An 18,176-nucleotide genomic window follows, 5' to 3' on the forward strand; every position below is an offset into this window, starting at 1 on the left:
CTTGCTGTCTGTCTATAGATTCTTCCCTTGCTGCCTGTCTATAGATTCTTCCCTTGCTGCCTGCCTATAGATTCTTCCCTTGCTGTCTGTCTATAGATTCTTCCCTTGCTGTCTGTCTATAGATTCTTCCCTTGCTGCCTGTCTATAGATTCTTCCCTTGCTGCCTGCCTATAGATTCTTCCCTTGCTGTCTGTCTATAGATTCTTCCCTTGCTGTCTGTCTATAGATTCTTCCCTTGCTGCCTGTCTATAGATTCTTCCCTTGCTGTCTGTCTATAGATTCTTCCCTTGCTGCCGGCCTATCGATTCTTCCCTTGCTGCCTGTCAATAGATTCTTCCCTTGCTGCCTGTCTATAGATTGTTCCTTTGCTGCCTGTCTATAGATTCTTCCCTTGCTGCCTGTCTATAGATTCTTCCCTTGCTGCCTGTCTATAGATTCTTCCCTTGCTGCCTGTATAGATTCTTCCCTTGCTGCCTGTCTATAGATTCTTCCTTTGCTGCCTGTCTATAGATTCTTCCCTTGCTGCCTGTCTATAGATTCTTCCTTTGCTGCCTGTCTATAGATTCTTCCCTTGCTGCCTGTCTATAGATTCTTCCCTTCCCTTGCTGCTGCTTCCTCCTGTCACTGTGGCCAATTCTGAATTCATCATATGACACCCGACAGACAGACCCTTGTCCTTTCACATCAATGCACCGCCATGTATTTAAACAAACTTTAAGCTTCTTCTCACCACCACCTTCTCAGGGCAACTAGAGACGGGCAATAAATGCATCCTGAGAGCAGAATCTAAACTAGCCTTTTCCGTGCTGGCAAGGAGCAAAAGGAAATTAATTGAATCCCTTTCAATAAACAAGCTTGCATGTTTTTTTTCATGCTTCACTAATCATTCCTGCTTCTAAATCAGCCTGACTTCACAGAGGTTTCCATCAACTTCATCCTTGATGAACTTGACAGGTAGATGATTGGACACTGACTGCCGTTTTAAAGGGGAAATTATTCAACCACAATTTTTTTTTTTAGTGTTTTTGACAGATTGACTGCATAGGACAACTGATCTGCTGTTTTCAAATACTTGTTAATATGAGCTGTTTTGCAGTATTCCTGTATTAAGGAAGACATCACACAAGACTCTTGCTGTTTAGTTACTGCTCTAATCGCCGCAGTTGGCTGGAGGTTCCTGTGGGTGGTGAGATAGCCTCAATTATCATTGATTTTTTTTATATTTAGGAACTTACTGTTGAAGTTCTTCAGCTGATGGATCTTTCTGAGTTAAGGTTCAAACTTATTTTGACAGCACTTATTGTGAGCTCTTGTTGACGGAATGGATGCTAACATTCTTGAGGCACTTAAATGTGCTTTACTTTGTAGTAGAGCAATTGCATTGGTTTGTCTTTTGGTGGTTTGTAACGAGGAAATTGTGTCTTTATTTTCTGCATCAGTCTTTAGTAGCATGATGCCAGGTTTAGTATATGCCTAGCAATGCATGGAAACTGTGTGGTACAGTGGGTTTATCATAGTTTTTTTTTACCACCATGATGAGGCTTGACTGAAAATCTTCTCTTTATCAATGATAAGAGTTTGAATCAACCGAGACGAATCCAGTGTCAATCTAACCATAATTTGGCACTAAATTGGTCGTCTCACTGAGACAGGCAACAGAAATGGTTTGGTGTGAGAAATTGAAATGGGCAAAGTTGTTGGGAAACAGGGAAATGGCGGAGACTTTGAACAAATATTTTGTATCGGTCTCCACGGTAGAAGACACTAAAAGTATCCCAATAATGGATAATCAAGGGGCTATTGGGGTGGGGGGGGGAGGAACTTAAAACAATCACTATCACTACAGAGAAAGTACTAGGCAAACTAGTGGGACTAAAGGTGGACAAGTCCCCTGGACCCGATGGCCTGCATCCTAGAGTCTTAAAAGAGGTGGCTGCAGGGATAGTATATGCGTTGATAGTATATGTTTAGTATATGCGTTACCAAACTTCCCTGGGCTCTGGAGAGGTCCCAGCGGACTGGAAAACCGCAAATGTAACGCCCCTATTTAAGAAAGGAGAGAGACAGAAAGCAGGCAATTATCGATGGGTTAGCCTAACATCTGTCATTGGGAAAATGCTGGAGTCCATCATTAAGGAAGTGGTAGCAGGACATTTGGAAAATCATTATAGTCAAGCAGAGTCAGCATGGTTTTATGAAAGGGAAATCATGTTTAACAAATTTGCTGGAATTCTTTGAGGATGTAACGAGCAGGGTGGATAAAGGGGAACCAGTAGATGTCATGTACAGGAAACTCTCGTTTAAACGGCACCTAAATATCCGGAATTCTCTATTAACCGGCAAAATTCATACTCTGAAAACAACACCTCAATAACCGGAAATGTTGCCGAGTCCGAGTCTCCCGCGGTGGCCGAGTTAGTCAGTGGGGGTAGTTCTCCAAACTGTCACTACTCGGCTTCTTGGCGCTGTCGAAAGTCCGAACACCTCAATAACAGGAGTCTGACTCTCCCGCGCTGCCGGGAGTACCCAATTACTGTATACTACGCATTTCTTGATTTTTTGTTGTTGTTAAAAATAGCCTCGGTAGATAACCCTCTCCGTCATCTGGAATTTTTAATCAACTGGCACCATCCCGGTCCCATCAGTGCTGGATACCAAAGAGTTTCCTGTATTTGGATTTCCAGAAGGCATTCGATAAGGTGCCACATAAAAGGTTACTACACAAGATAAGAGCTCACAGGGTTGGGGGTAATATATTAGCATGGATAGAGGATTGGCTAACTAACAGAAAGCAGAGAGTCGGGATAAATGGGTAATTTTCAGGTTGGCAAACTGTAACTAGTGGGGTGCCGCAGGGATCAGTGCCAGGGCCTCAACTATTTACAATCTATATTAATGACTTGGATGAAGGGACCGAGTGTAATGTAGCCAAATTTGCTGATGATACAAAGATAGGTGGGAAAGCAACTTGTGTGGAGGACGCAAAGAATCTCCAGAGGGATATAGATAGACTAAGTGAGTGGGCAAAAATCTGGCAGATGGAGTTTAATGCGGGAAAATGCGAGGTTATCCACTTTGGTAGGCAAAATAAAAAAGCAAATTATTTAAATGGGGAGAGATTACAAAATGCTGAGGCACAGAGGGATCTGGGGGTCCTTGTACATGAATCACAAAAAAGTTAGCATGTAGGTACAGCATGTAATTAGGAAGGCAAATGGAATGTTGGCTTTTATTGCAAAGGGAATGGAGTATAAAAGTAGGGAAGTCTTGTTACAACTGTACAGGGTGTTGGCGAGACCATACCTGGAGTACTGCGTTTTTGATCTCCTTATTTAAGGAAGGATATACTTGCATTGGAGGCAGTTCAGAGAAGGTTCACGAGGTTGATTCCGGAGATGAAGGGGTTGTCTTATGAAGAAAGTTTGAGCAGGTTGGGCCTATACTCATTGGAGTTTAGAAGAATGAGAGGGGATCTTATTGAAACATATAAGATTCTGAGGGGGCTTGACATGGTTGATGCAGGGAGGATGTTTCCCCTCATGGGGGAAACTATAACTAGGGGGCATAGTTTCAGAATAAGGGGTCACCCTTTTAAGACGGAGATGAGGAGGAATTTCTTCTCTCAGAGGGTCGTGAATCTTTGGAATTCTCTTCCCCAGAGAGCTGTGGAGGCTGAGTCATTGAATATATTTAAGGTGGAGATAGACAGATTTTTGAAAGGTAAGGGAGTCAAGGGTTATGGGGAGCGGGCAGGGAAGTGGAGTTGAGGCCAAGATCAGATCAGCCATGATCTTATTGAATGGCGGAGCAGACTCGAGGGGCCAAATGACCTACTCCTGCTCCTACTTATGTTCTTATGTATGTTCTTTTGACTTTGGCGTTAGGTCACAGTCGGGGGAAGTTGAAGGAATCTCTTCCTGAATCTGAACTGTACCTGACCTTGGAGTGCTTGAGGCTGGTACTAAGTGCAAAAGGATAAAAGGGTTCCTATCCCCAACACCTACATGAACATAAGAACAGTCAATGGTGAGAAAAAGCTTTTGGCCCTCAAATAATTTAACTCTTTCAGCAAAGATTTGACATCCTTTTGATAAGCACAAAGCACATACCCCCCTCCCTACCACAAAATATAAATCGTACAAATGTAATAGGAGGTAAGCTCCATACTCTGCCGCACTGTAGGTCAATATACAGTGTGCCCCATTGAATATTCATCTAAAATCCATAAGAACATAAGAAATAAGAGCAGGAGTCGGCCATTTGGCCCCTCGAGCCTGCTCCGCCATTCAATAAGATCATGGCTGATCTGATCTTGGCCTCAACTCCACTTCCCTGCCCGCTCCCCATAACCCTTGATTCCCCTGTTTTTCAAAAATCTCTCTATCTCCGCCTTGAATATATTAAATGACTCCGCCTCCACAGCTCTCTGGGGTAGAGAATTCCAAAGATTCACGACCCTCTGAGAGAAGAAATTCCTCCTCATCTCCGTCTTAAATGGGCGACCCCTTATTCTGAAACTATGCCCCTTAGTTCTAGATTCCTCCACGAGGGGAAACATCCTCCCTGCATCTACCCTGTCAAGCCCCCTCAGAATCTTATATGTTTCAATAAGATCACCTCTCATTCTTCTAAACTCCAATGAGTATAGGCCCAACCTGCTCAACCTTTCCTCATAAGACAATCCCTTCAACTCAGGAATCAACCTCGTGAACCTTCTCTGAACTGCCTCCAATGCAAGTATATCCTTCCTTAAATAAGGAGACCAAAACTACGCGGTACTCCAGGTGTGGTCTCGCCAACGCCCTGTACAGTTGTAGCAAGACTTCCATACTTTTATACTCCACCCCCTTGTAATAAAGGCCAATTTTCCATTTGCCTTCCTAATTACTTGCTGTACCTGCATGCTAACTTTTTGTGTTTCATGTACGAGGTCACCCAGATCCCCCTGTACTGCTGCATACTGTAGTCTCTCTCCATTTAAATAATATTTTGCTTTTTTATTCTTCCTACCAAAGTGGATAACCTCACATTTTCCCACATTATACTCCATCTGCCAAATTTTTGCCTACTCACTTAACCTATCTATATCCCTTTGCAGACTCTGTGTACTCCTCACAACTTGCTTTCCCACCCATCTTTGTATTGTCAGCAAATTTGGCAACAGTACACTCGGCCTCTTTATCCAAGTCATTAATATAGATTGTAAATAGTTGAGGCCCCAGCACTGATCCCTGTGGCACCCCACTAGTTACAGTTTATTCTGACTCTCTGTTTTCTGTCAGTTAGTCAATCCAGTCTAATGTATTACCCCTGACACCGTGAGCTCTTATCTGGTGCAATAACCTTTTATGCGGCACCTTATCGAATGCCTTCTGGAAATCCAAATACACGACATCTACTGGTTCCCCTTTATCCACCCTGCTCGTTACATCCTCAAAGAACTCTAGTAAACTTTTCAAACACAATTTCCCCTGCATACAATCGAGCAGTGTAAACATGGTTTTAATGGCCCAGAAATTCGGGTCGGGGGCTTCCCGCGGGTACAAGCCCCCGATCTGCACTTACCTAGCGCGCCAGCCGTTGAGCTGTAGGCCCCCGTGGAATTCCGATCCGGGGCCTGTGCCGGCAGCAGTGCTTGCGTATCCCAGGGGCGCAGTTAGTTCGATGCGTCCCCTGGGATCACGTGGGCCATGGGGAGCCAATCGGAGCAGGGAATGCTCCATTCATAAGATTGACAGGAAGAGCTGTCAAAACTTATAAATACTACGGCCCCAAAACATGACTAAATCTTCAAATAAATGTTAAAAAATCACATTTTTTAAATAAACTATAAATTACATGAAATAACTATTTTAAACAATAATTTAAATTTTTGAAAAAAATAATTTTATTTTCTAACGGGGCTAAAAATAAACTTACCTTGCTTTAAATTATTTAAAAATAATAAACCTGTGGAAAAAATGTTTTAAGTTTAATTAATTCACCACTTACCTTACACCTGCTTTTTACATGTCTAACTTCTGGAGACTTACCCTCCCGGGAAAACCTGCAAAAAAAACATAAGTTCGATGCACTCCTGCGCATGCGTTCAACCACTGAACCCCTTCGTTCAGGGGAACGGAAGTGCCGGTTTCCCGCGCATGCGCAGTGTATGCAGGAAACCGGCACTTCTATTGGGCTTACGGGTGAGTAGCCCGTGCGTACTCGCCCGTGGAGACCCGAATTTCTGGGCCATTATGATTTTCTAAATGTCCTGCTATTACTTTCTTAATAATGGATTCCAGCATTTTCCCAAAGACAGATGTTAGGCCAACTGGTCTATAGTTTTCTGTCTCCCTCCTTTCTTGAATAGGGGAGTTATATTTGCAGTTTTCCAATCCGCTGGGACCTCTCCAGAATCCAGGGAATTTTGGTAGATTACAACCAACGCATCCACTATCTCTGCAGCCATTTCTTTTAAAACCCTAGGATGCAGGTCATCAGGTCCAGGGGACATGTCGGCCTTTAGCCCCATTAGTTTGCCTAGTACTTTTTCTCTAGTGATAGTGATTGTTTTAAGTTCCTCCCTCCCTATAGCCCCTTGATTATCAATTATTATTGGAATGCTTTTAGTGTCTTCTACCGTGAAGACTGATACAAAATATTTGTTCAAAGTCTCTGCCATTTCCCTGTTTCCAATTATTAGTTCCCCAGCCTCATCCTCTAAGGGACCAACGTTTCCTTTAGCTACTCTCTTCCTTTTTATATACCTGTAGAAGCTCTTATGTCTGTGACGTAAGAAAACTACTCGGCACTTGGTCTGAGTATTAAACCAGGCTTTAATCAACTGTTTCACAACATGGAGGTCTAGTTGTCCTTCACTAATTCCTGTTTACAAAATGTCCTGAGCAAGCTGGGCCAGTGCCCGAGTATTTATACTCTCCCTGGACAGCGCCACCAGCAGGCCGCCCAGTATTATTTCATAAGTTATTTCTACATGAATGGCAAGATTCATGTCAGTCTGTTTTTGTGTTTTTAGCTATTTACTCTCATAATCTATCTTCTCCCGCTTTATTATTTTTTTAGTTCAAATTGGCCATTTGAAATCCAGACTGTATGTTTTCTGCTCCCCAGTTTGCATGTGACAAGACATTCAAGCTCAGCAAGTGTACTGAGCTGTTTTCTCACATGTCCCACAAATGAGACACCTGCAAGTAGTGTATTACAGAGGGGTTGCTGCATGACTTATAGGACGTTTGCCCTGGTAGCACCACCAGAGTCTAGGTAGCATGGTTCATCATTATACACAGCCTCTGGCTTTCACTTGTGGAAACTTCAGTTCAAGTTTAGATCAATGAAGGAAGATAATTGCCTTCTGTGTCTGACAGTTCCCGTTGCTCTCCAGTTAACCGTTGTCAGTCACCAGTTATATAGCTGCACTGAACTGAAGGACCTCAATTGATCTTGCACATCACGAAGTATTTTGTATCTGAGGTGATTTAATTGAGATCTTAAAATGTAGAACTTCCTTGTTATACATTTATTCCCATTTTATCTCCTCCCCATCTCTCCTCTCCTGAACTCATTGAGTCTCTGCTGGGGTACAATCCCACAGGCATCAGGCAACCTTGTTTACATCAGACAAGTGGCCATTACTCATTTGTGAGCCTTTATAGCGCATGTCGGCAGACTAATCCCTCAAGGAGGGCCTCACAGCCAAAACTGAACGTCTCTTCACCTGATGTCCAATCTTGCCCATTTCCTGCAGCGTTCAGTAGATAGCTGAACTGTAGCTCATCTTTCCCTTTCCAACCTATGGGCACTGAGACAGTGGAATCTTGGTGGCCCCAGGGTGGGTAAGTAATTCAGAGTGGGTAGGGTTAGAATCACCCTCGCCCCCCCCCCCTCTTCCCTCGCCATGTTATTTGACTGCACCTATTTCAGAGTCCGATATCTAGAATTTAAGGTGTCTGAAGATAGAAATGTTACATTTTATAGCAGGTTCAGACTGAGGCCTCTCAAGAGTCCTACAGAATTGCTCTTGACCTATATAATTATTATTTCTGACATAAGATTATTCGATGATTTTTCCCCTACTGAAGCGAAGCTGAAGAAATGATGACCCTGAAGGATTTAATCTTTATAGCTTTGCATATTAAGAAAAAAGTGAGTTATTATGATGTTAGAAAAATGCTTCATAGTTTTGGCACCTGGGTTAAATATAGTCCAGAGTGAAGGAATGAAGGTCTCTGTTTGAAGAATCACTTGAAGCACTTTCGATCATTCTTGTCTATGGAAGTTGTTTGAGAAAACTGGAGGGCAAACAATGTAGCATCTCTGTTCAGAGGGAGAATAGGATAAATCGGGTAACTGTAGACCAATTAGCATAAAATCAACAGTGGGTAAGTTTCTGGAGGCCATAAATGGGATAAAATTAATACTCACTTGGAAAGACATAAAGAAAGAAAGGCTTGCATTTATATAGCGCGTTTCATGGCCACTGGGCGTCTCAAAGCGCTTCACAGCCAATGACCTACTCTTGAAGTGCAGTCCCTGTTGTAATATGAGAAACGTCGCAGCCAATTTGCGCACAGCAAGCTCCCACAAACAACAATGTGATAATGACCAGATAATCTGTTTTAGTGATATTGGTTGAGGGATAAATATTGGCCAGGACACCGAGGAGAATCCGCCTGCTCGTCAAACATTGCCACGGCATCTTTTATGTCCACCTGAGAGGGCAGAATGGGCTTCGGTTTGTGTCTCATCTAGAAGACAGGACCTCTGACAGTGCTGCACTCCCTTAGTACTGCACTAAAGTGTCAGCCTAGCTTTCTGTGCTCAAGTCTCTGGAGTAGGACTTGAATCCACAACCTTCTGACTCCGAGGCGAGAGTGCTACCCACTGAGCCACAGCTGAGACCAAATAGATTTATTAAGGACATTCAACATGGATTTGACAAATTTAACAGTTTTTTTTGAAATAATGGGAAATGCAGTGGATGTTTTTTAGGGCGCTCGTTATACACAGTACAAGGATGTTTAGGGCCACTTAATCACCAAAACATTGCAGCCACTTTCTTCTTTCACAAGGGAATCGTTTAGATGGAGTGATTGTTTTGTTGTCACATATTTGAAACTGAGCAAAACTGGGCAGAATGTACCAACTCAATCTAGCAACATTAACACTGTATATTGAAGGAAATAAATCCAGTACAATGGATGTTGTGTATAGATTTTCAAAAGGCATTTGATAAGGTGCCACATAGGATGTGAGGTGGAATGCACTACTGGAGTTAGTGATTGAAGCAGGGACAGTGTCAACATTTAAGAATAGGTTGGATAGATGGTTGAAGGAAAGGAGGGTAATGGGATATGGGAACAGAGCAAGCACATGGGATTAGGACTACTGCTTGTGTGGAGGGTAAACACCAACATGGACTGGTTGGGCCTCATGGCCTGTTTCAATATTGTGATTACTATGTAGTTCTATGTTTGAATCTAGGGCCAACTAAGAGGGATCAGTTAAGATGGTCCTTTAAATTGCTAAAAAAAATCTTTGGGCAGACTTAGCTGTGACTCCCTCCCATAGCTCCCAAGCTGTCACTCCAAATCCCTACCACTTTCATTTGTTGGTGCCTCTGTAGTGCTGCTACTAGCATTGGCACCTACCCGTATATGTTAATGGGCCCATTTCCCAGATTTGGGATGAAGTCATGGCGCAATTGCACCACCAGAATTTCTAATCTGTGGTATCTGGTATTGATCATCCACTTTACAAAGGATGCTAAAACCATGAAGAGGCCATAAAAGAGAATTACTCAGATTATAGCAGGGATGAAAAGCTCCAGTTAGTTCTTTTCAGAGAACGCCAAGAGGAGATCTGGTAAAGCGTTCAAAATTAGAACCATTTCCCTGCACTTTCCTCATACCGTTAAAATGTTTCTTTTTCAAAGTGGATAGCACGTTCAGAGAGCTGGCTCAGACATGATGGGTCAAATGGTCTCCTTCTGTGCTTTAAAAACCTAGGTGTCATTGCATCTTCCTTTGGTAGCCCCACCTTGTGAATTCCTCTTCCCCAACTAAATCATAGAGCACATTTGGAATTCCCAGCAATGTGTTGTTCCTCACCATTTTCTATGGTGCAATTTAAATGGTGGCAGCACGCAAGAATTTTGAAGGAAAGTGTTACTTGGGAACTTCTCCATTACTGCTTCTTCACGGTGGTGAGACACAAATAAAGTTTTGTCGATATTCAACGAGAAAGAAAAGAGGCAGATTTAAATTAATGAACATAAAACCGGGCTGCTCCCTTAGGGATGTGTGACCGTCCCTGCCCAACTTGAATGGCAGCAGCAAGCAAGAATAATGAAGAAAAGTGTTAATTCGATGGGCAAAACTGCGGCAGATGGAGTTCAATGTGGGGAAATGTGTGGTCATCCACTTTGGGCCCAAGAAAGATGGATCCGAGTATTTTCTAAATGGTAAAAAGCTAGGAACTGTGGGGGAGCAGAGAGATTTAGGGCTCCATGTACAGAACGCACTAAAAGCTAGTGGATGGGTACAAAAAATAATTATAAAGGTTAATGGAATGTTAGCCTATATCTGAAGGGGGCTGGAATACAAAGGGGCAGAAGTTATGCTACAGCTGGATGAAACTCTGGCTTGGTTAGACCGCATCTGGAGTTCTGCGTCAGTTCCTGGCGCATCACCTCAAGAAGGGTATACTGGCCTTGGAGAGGGTGTAGCGCATATTCACCAGAATGATACTGGGGCTAAAAGGGTTAAATGGTGAGGACAAGTTGCATAGACTAGTCTTGTATTCTCTTGAATATAGAAAATTAAGGGGTGATCTAATTAGGGTGTTTAATATAATTAATAGATTTGGTAGGGTCACCTCTAACCAATGGCTTTATAAAAATGAGAGTGGCTTGCTTTCATAAAGTGTCCTAATACTCGTGAAGCATGACACACACAAACAATGTGGAACTTAAACACAAAACTGATCAAGCATTCTAAGCAGCCATTTAAAGTGCAGTGCCATTTTTTTAGCTGACCTATAAAGACTATTCATTGCAAAAGAACTCTTGGTCACCTGAATAATGACCTAAGATTGTTGTGTTAAAATAAACGTGGTTACATTTTAGAGGGGAAAGTGGATGCCCAAGGGACATTACAAGGTATTGATTTGGTCAAGAGGTCCAGATCATGAACATGAACTGGGTCCCGCACCTCAGAAAGGATATACTGGCCTTGGAGGGGGTGCAGCGCAGATTCACCAGGGGCTAAAAGGATTAAATTATGAGGGAAAATTGCATAGACTCGGTTTGTATTCCCTCGAGTATAGAAGATTAAGGGGTGATCTAATGGAGGCGTTTAAGATGATTAAAGGATTTGATAGGGTAGATAGAGCGAAACTATTTCCTCTGGTGGGGGAGTTCAGAACAAGGGGGCATCACCTTAAAATTAGTGCGAGGACATTCAGGGGTGATGTCAGAAAGCACTTCTTCACACAAAGGGTAGTGGAAATCTGGAACTCTCACCCTCAAAAAGCAGTTGTGGCTAGGTCAATTGAAAAATTCGAAAGTGAGATTGATAGATTTTTGTTATGTAAGAGTATTAAAGATTACGGAACCAAGGTGGGTGAAAGGAGTTAAAATACAGATCAGCCATGATTTAATTGAATGGTGGAACAGGCTTGAGGGACTGAATGGCCTACTCCTGTTCCTATGTTCCTTCCTAATTTTCTTCTATGTACTACACCCAGGTGATCCAATGCACCCAGACATGGGAACAGCAATTTCAAGCACATTTTGGGCGCAATTTCCTGATTGCACCTAAAGCGGAAACTCTACCTCTTTGTGTTTACTGTCATTCAGCATGTGAGTAAGCTCTGAGAAAGAAGGGGAAAGTCAGCACAGTCATTAATTATCAAAAAATAATCACAGAATGATACAGCACAGAAGGAGGCCTTTCGGCCCATCTTGCTTGTGCTAGCTCTTTCAAAGAGCTATCCAATTAGTCCCATAGCCCTGTCATTCTTTTCCCTTGAAGTATGTATTCAATTCCCTTTTGAAAGTTATTATTGAATCTGCTTCCACTACACTTTCAGGCAGTGCATTCCAGATCATAATAACACAATGCATAAAAAAATTCTCTGCCTCTGGTTCTTTTGTCAATTGCCTTAAATCTGTGTCCTCTGGTTGCCAACCCAGCTACTGGAAACAGTTTCTCCTTATTAACTCTATTAAAACCCTTCGTGATTTTGAACACCTTATTAAGTCTCCCCTTAACCTTCTCTGCTCCAAGGAGAACAACCACAGCTTCTCTCGTCTCTCCACGTAAGTGAAGTTCCACATCCCTGGTACCATCCCATTCTGCTGAATTTCCTCTGCACCCTCTCTCAGGGCTTGACATCCTTCCGAAAGTGTGGTGCCCAGAATTGGACACAATACTCCAGCTGAGGCCTAACCAGTGTTTCAGAATGGTTTAGCATAACTTCCTTGCTTTTGTACTCCATGCCTCTGTTTATAAAGCCAAGGGACCCGTATGCTTTTTTAACAGCCTTCTCAACTTGTCCCGTCACCTTCTAAGATTTCTGTACCTTCACCCCCAGGTCTCCAAGTTCCTCTTGAACCGCATAGTGTTGCAATGGGGTGGTTGTATTTTTTTTACCTGAGTTACACAGGGTTGCACCTTTGCTGGCATTAACAGAAAGCACATCATTCAAATGCAGTTTATGTGTTTCTTTTTTTAAATCTATATATATAATGTTCCCTGATTGCTGTTTACGATGCTGATGGTAAATGCTTCCCCTGACTCCTTTAACATTTTTATATCTCATTTCTGCACGTAGAAAATTAGCAAAGCAGGCAGTTCTTGAAAATGGGCATGACAACCTTATAGAGATGGATGTTTTTACTCCACCGTGTCACGATGGGAGTTACGGGGACGGGTATGTCATTCTGAAAAACGAAAGCAAAAAGTGATGCGAGCTGCCAGCACAGAATCCTATCCTGCAAGGAGAGTGCAAACAATTAATTCTCAATCAAACCTCCTTTTGATATTTTTTTTTGACGACATTTGTGACATTTCGAGGCCAGCGACTCTTTCACTGATTTCTCTTAATTACAAACAAGCTAAATTTATATACGTAGCAACACTCTCTTAATAAGAAGCAATAAAGCAAAATCACTCGCCTGACAGCCTAGCAACAACTCATTTCCCAGCCAGACAACCCAGTCTGCTATTGTGCAATAACAATTCAAGCTGTTTAGACAACTTAAGTCTTTTAATTTTAATTATTATCATCAGCGTTCAAAGCATCTAATTTCCAACTGAAATACTTTTTCTTTCTTCCTGTTTGTGATTTCTTTGGTCAGTGTTCACTCTGCAAAATCAAACCATCCTTGGATTTTTTTTTTGTGAATAGATCATTTTAAATCTCTCTAATTAGGACAGGCCCCAGCTCATGCAAGTATCCGTGTTGTAATCACATTCTGTCCTAACACGACTGGGATTGATTCTCCAAAACTGTAAATTCTTCTGGTGGAAGAAACACAGCCATCATTAGTGCAGGAAGTTTTTCATGTAACACGGAGGTGCATCATATTGGTGCTTCCCTGCTAATTCCCAGTAACTACCAAACTATCTGAAAGGAAATGAAGGGATGTTTACAAGCTCCCAACAGAGGGAAATTCAGAAATCCACTTGCTGGTTCTCAAAACAGTCTAGCTGGAGGGCTTATATGGTCCCGTGTTTAATTGTAGGATTCTCAACCAGGGTTCATCATTCAAATTCTCCTCTCCTCCTCATCCCCATCATAAAGTTCCAGGATGAATGATTCTCTTGGGCAATGGGCTCACCATAAGTGGGCTGCAGTAAACTAATAGCGTTGGGAAGTTAGCAGGAGTTCCAGCTGAAACATGTTATACATCTGCAGGGATTATACACTGTTGGCCCCGAGTTTATTAAAGAGACACTGACAATTTGTGCACCTCCTGCATTACAACCAAGCCTGATCCTGCCCGTACCTGAGGTTCAGACACACATCATCCAACACAACCCTCTGTACAGTGATCGGGAGCAGAACCCCTTGCTGATTTTTCTTTCCATAGTTTAGAAGCATTGAGGCCAAATTATTTTGTCCCTTTTGCTGGCCCAGTTTGGACCAGCTCGCTCAGCACAGAACCTGCAATCCTCCTGGTCTATATGTGACCCAGTTCCACAATAGGCAGTGCACTGAGCCATTGGGGAAGCTGCTCTCTCCTTTATTCTATCTAGTCAGCAAGCTGTGGCATCAGCATTTTGTCGCATCTCCTGATGGGAAAAGGTGAAAGAAAGTTACATTTATGTTTTGCCTTTATGACCCCAGGACAACTTAAAACACTGAAGTGCAGTCATTGTTGTTACGTAAACAAATATGGCAGCAAATTTGAGAACTCGCAAGCAGAAATTGAGATGACTGGGTTGGGGAGGAATGTTGGATAGGACGTCAAAAGAACACTCTTCTGTCCTTTCTCCATGGGTTTCTTTACGTCCACCTGTACAGGCCAAAGACACCTCAGTTTAATGTTTCATGTGAAGGACAGCGGCTGGGACAATGCGCCAATCCCTCAGTTCTGCATTGGCCTGAACCTAGATTATACGCTCAAGTCCTGGAATTGGGCTTGAACTCACAACTTTGTGATTCAGAGCTAAGAGTGCTACCAACTGAGCCAAGCTGACATTAGTCTTTTTCTTTTACCCACTCTTCCAACCAGATGAATATTCTGAGGCATTTACTAACATACCTTCACAGAAAATAGTGCCACTGTTCTTAATATCTCATTGCAAAGTACATAACGACAGCACCTTTAACATAGAGAACACCTCAAGGTGCATCTCTGAATGTGAGGCCAGACCCAGATAAAACACTCAGTAAACCCATCCACTTCTTCGACTCCCTCTCTTCCTTTAAGACCCTCTTTAAAACACATCTCTAACTAAGTTTTTGGTCATCCCTCCTAACTCCTTGTTCTGTTTGGTTCATCATCCATGTTCCACATGCCTCTGTGAAGCACCGGTGGACCTTTTTCTATGTTAAAGGCACTATATAAATACAAGTTGTTGTTGTTGTTAAAGCCACTATATAAATGCAAGTTGTTGTTGTTGAGTAGGAGGAGGTAGAAGAGATGGCAGAGGTGACCGACCGTAGGCATAATCGAAGAGGTAGCCTTTAAGGAGGCTTTTGAAAGGGGACAAAGAAAAAGGGGGGTTTGGGAACAGAATTCAAGGGTACGGGAGCTGAAAGATCGGCCCCTTGACGGTGAAGCAGTGTTTGTGCAATGCCACCATTTAAAACTCAGCCTACTGATTGCAGGTCCTAACAGGAGAAAGCAACAGTAACTTATAATAACCTCAGAAAACCTGCACATCAAGGAGCCCTAAGTTGCCAGAATCACATATTTACCTAAAAACCCCATTACCTAGGCCAGCAGACAAGTGATTTTGGGACTCAGATGGTTTACTCATTATAAGTGCCCAGACATTAGCATTATAATGGCAAAGCAATTTTAAGGACATAGACTGATTACATTGGAGGTTGCAGTAAAAATTTAATTGGAATATATACCAACGCACTTCCTTCAGAAATGAATACAATTTGTTAAATTGCAACCTGATTTTACCCTGAAGCGGATTTGATCTTTACCTTGCTGATAGCTCGTGTCACAGCTTGCATCATTTTCTATCTGTTCCTTTTTAATTCCCTGTCCTGAATGTAGTATTTGTTTGCATTAATGTCACAAAGAAAAAAAAAGTGCAGTTGAGAATTGCTTAACTTTGCTAATTTTTTTGCTCTTTCGTCTGTTACTTTTAATTTGCAGCAGCAAACTGGCCTTAATATTATTTAATTTGCAAAAGAGACCTCAGATGAACCTGACATTGTGTGGTGTACTTTCTCATGTACCATCTGCATGAAGGTTATAAATGCTTTTCACGGTTATCTTCTGCACTGCTGTCTCTCAGATATAATTGCTGTGCCTTGTGTTTTAAGTCTCATTATTCCTGGATATTAACTTTATATTGATAAAATCCGTCAGAGCTTCTGTGCAGCGCCTGCTTAAACTGGAGCTCCCATCGTGGTTGAGTTGATAAGTGCACAACCTAGAATGAAAATGAGCCATAGATCAGGAAGGCTGCAGATTTAACCCCACCCCACTCGTGTGTTAGCTGGCCTTGGTCATGATAAGAACTAGGAACAGGAGTTGGCCATAAGGCCCAGCGAGCCTGTTCCACCATTCAGTATGATCATGGCTGATCTTCGACCCCAACTGCACTTTCACGCACGATCCCCATATCCCTTGATTCCCCTAGAGTCCAACAATCTATCTATCTCGGCCTTGAATATACTCAATGACTCTGCATGCACAGCCCTTTAGAGAATGCCAAAGATTCACAACCCTCTGAGTGAAAAAATTCCTCCTCATCTCAGTCTTAAATAGCCGACCCCTTATCCTGAGACTATGCCCCCCAGTTCTAGACTCTCCAGCCAGGGGAAACAACCTCTCAGCATCCACCCTGTCAATCCCCCTCAGAATCTTATATGTTTCAATGAGATCACCTCTCATTCTTCTCAACTGCAGAGAGTATAGGCCCAATCTACTCAACCTCTCCTCATAGGACAACCCTCTCATCCCAGGGATCAATCCCAGGGATGATGGCGGTAGTGGAGCTGGAATAGGCCTCAGTGCCCATGGGCTACAAAGGAGAAAAGGTTTTCTCATGGCTTTCTGGTCAGACTCTCGGTGACGGGGTCCAGCTTGCCCACGGACACTCTCTGTCTGTGTTTACACTTGAAGAATGGCCGCTTGAGTAAGGCACCCATGGATGAAAGCATCTTCAGGATTAGAGGAGAAATCTGGTAGCCAGGAAATTTGAAAAAGAAAGGTATAGCGAGAACCTGCTTGGGTAAGCTGTGGGACCTCATAAATATCTTTGTGAAGCTGTCTGGATTGTTCACAAGCACGGAGGTAACAAGTGAGCTCTGGACTGCCTCATGAGTAGAGATATTTATCATACTTCACCACTGTCCATCAAGCGTTCTGTTTAAACCGCACAAATATAAAGCAATAATTTTTAAGCAAATTTGTTTTGATGGCATCACAAGCTTGGCGATGTGAATAATAGCTCCACAGTCCCCAGGCACTGCTGTGGCATACATATTGTAATCGTTTATGGTTAATGACAAGACCTCTTGAATGGAGGTTGGACGGGTATTCTTGTCAGTGAGATGATATTACTGACATCAACTTGCATATCAAGAGGATGAAACAGCTCATTTCAGGAGAAGTTGTTGCTGCATTGGGGAGAGGTTTTATATATACATAGAATTTACAGCACAGAAATAGGCCATTCAGCCCAACAGATCTATGCCAGTGTTTATGCTCCATATGAGCCTCCTCCCACCTTACTTCATCTCACTTTATCAACATATCCTTCTATTCCATTCTCCCTCATGTACTTATCTAGCTTCCCCTTAAATGCATCTATGTTATTCACCTCAACTGCTCCATGTGGTAGCAAGTTCTACATTCTAACCACTCTCTGAATAAAGAAGTTGCCCCTGAATTCCCCAGTGGATGTATTAGTGACTATCTTATATTTACGGCCCTTAGTTTTGGACTGCACAGTGAGTGGAAACATCTCTTCCTCTGCCCTATCGAACCTCTATCAAGTCACCGCTTAACCTTCTCTTTCCTAGAGCAAAGAGCCCCAGCCTGTTCCGTTTTCCTGATAGTTATAACCTCTTAGTTTTGGTATCATCCTTGTAAATCTTCTTTGCACCTTCTCCAATGCTTCTTCATCCTTTTTAGTAGTATGGAGACCAGAACTGTGCAAAGAACTCCCAAGTGTGGCAAGCAGTTTCCGTTCCAGGAACAGGGTACCAGAAAATAAACTCTGCTCAAATGTGCAATCACAGAAATGAGCCCCGCATTCTGCACTTTTTCTGATTTCTGTTCCAGTCCTTAGCTGCACTTTACGCACGGATGTAACACGGTTTAGTGGCAGGCTCAATCGCGCCCAGATGCAATTATTTCCTTCGCCATAGTATGGGCTGGCCTGCTTCCATGCCTGATGAAATGTCAGATGAGGCACTTCACCAGTCGACAGTAACCTTTCAAAATGCTGAAGGTCTCGCTGCACCACAAGAAACTG

At 42.7% G+C, this 18,176-nt stretch overlaps 1 protein-coding gene across 12 annotated transcripts in view; it reads left to right on the forward strand.

Moving 5' to 3' along the window:
- tenm3 (teneurin transmembrane protein 3) overlaps nucleotides 1-18,176 on the forward strand; it is a 2,019,778-nt gene that overhangs the window by 1,782,744 nt on the left and 218,858 nt on the right. For 9 of the 12 annotated variants that reach the window (XM_085979187.1, XM_085978950.1, XM_085979196.1 and 6 more), the window contains one exon: nucleotides 12,835-12,933. The exons of the other annotated variants lie outside the window; for them this stretch is intronic. In XM_085979187.1, the coding sequence (XP_085835313.1) occupies nucleotides 12,835-12,933 (99 nt within the window). The remainder of the gene's footprint in view (nucleotides 1-12,834; nucleotides 12,934-18,176) is intronic. 12 annotated transcript variants of the gene reach the window in all.

This window comes from Somniosus microcephalus, chromosome 1, assembly GCF_052327205.1.
Source record: "Somniosus microcephalus isolate GS21.2 chromosome 1, FLI_Smic_1.0, whole genome shotgun sequence".
NCBI classification, from domain to species: Eukaryota; Metazoa; Chordata; class Chondrichthyes; order Squaliformes; family Somniosidae; genus Somniosus; species Somniosus microcephalus.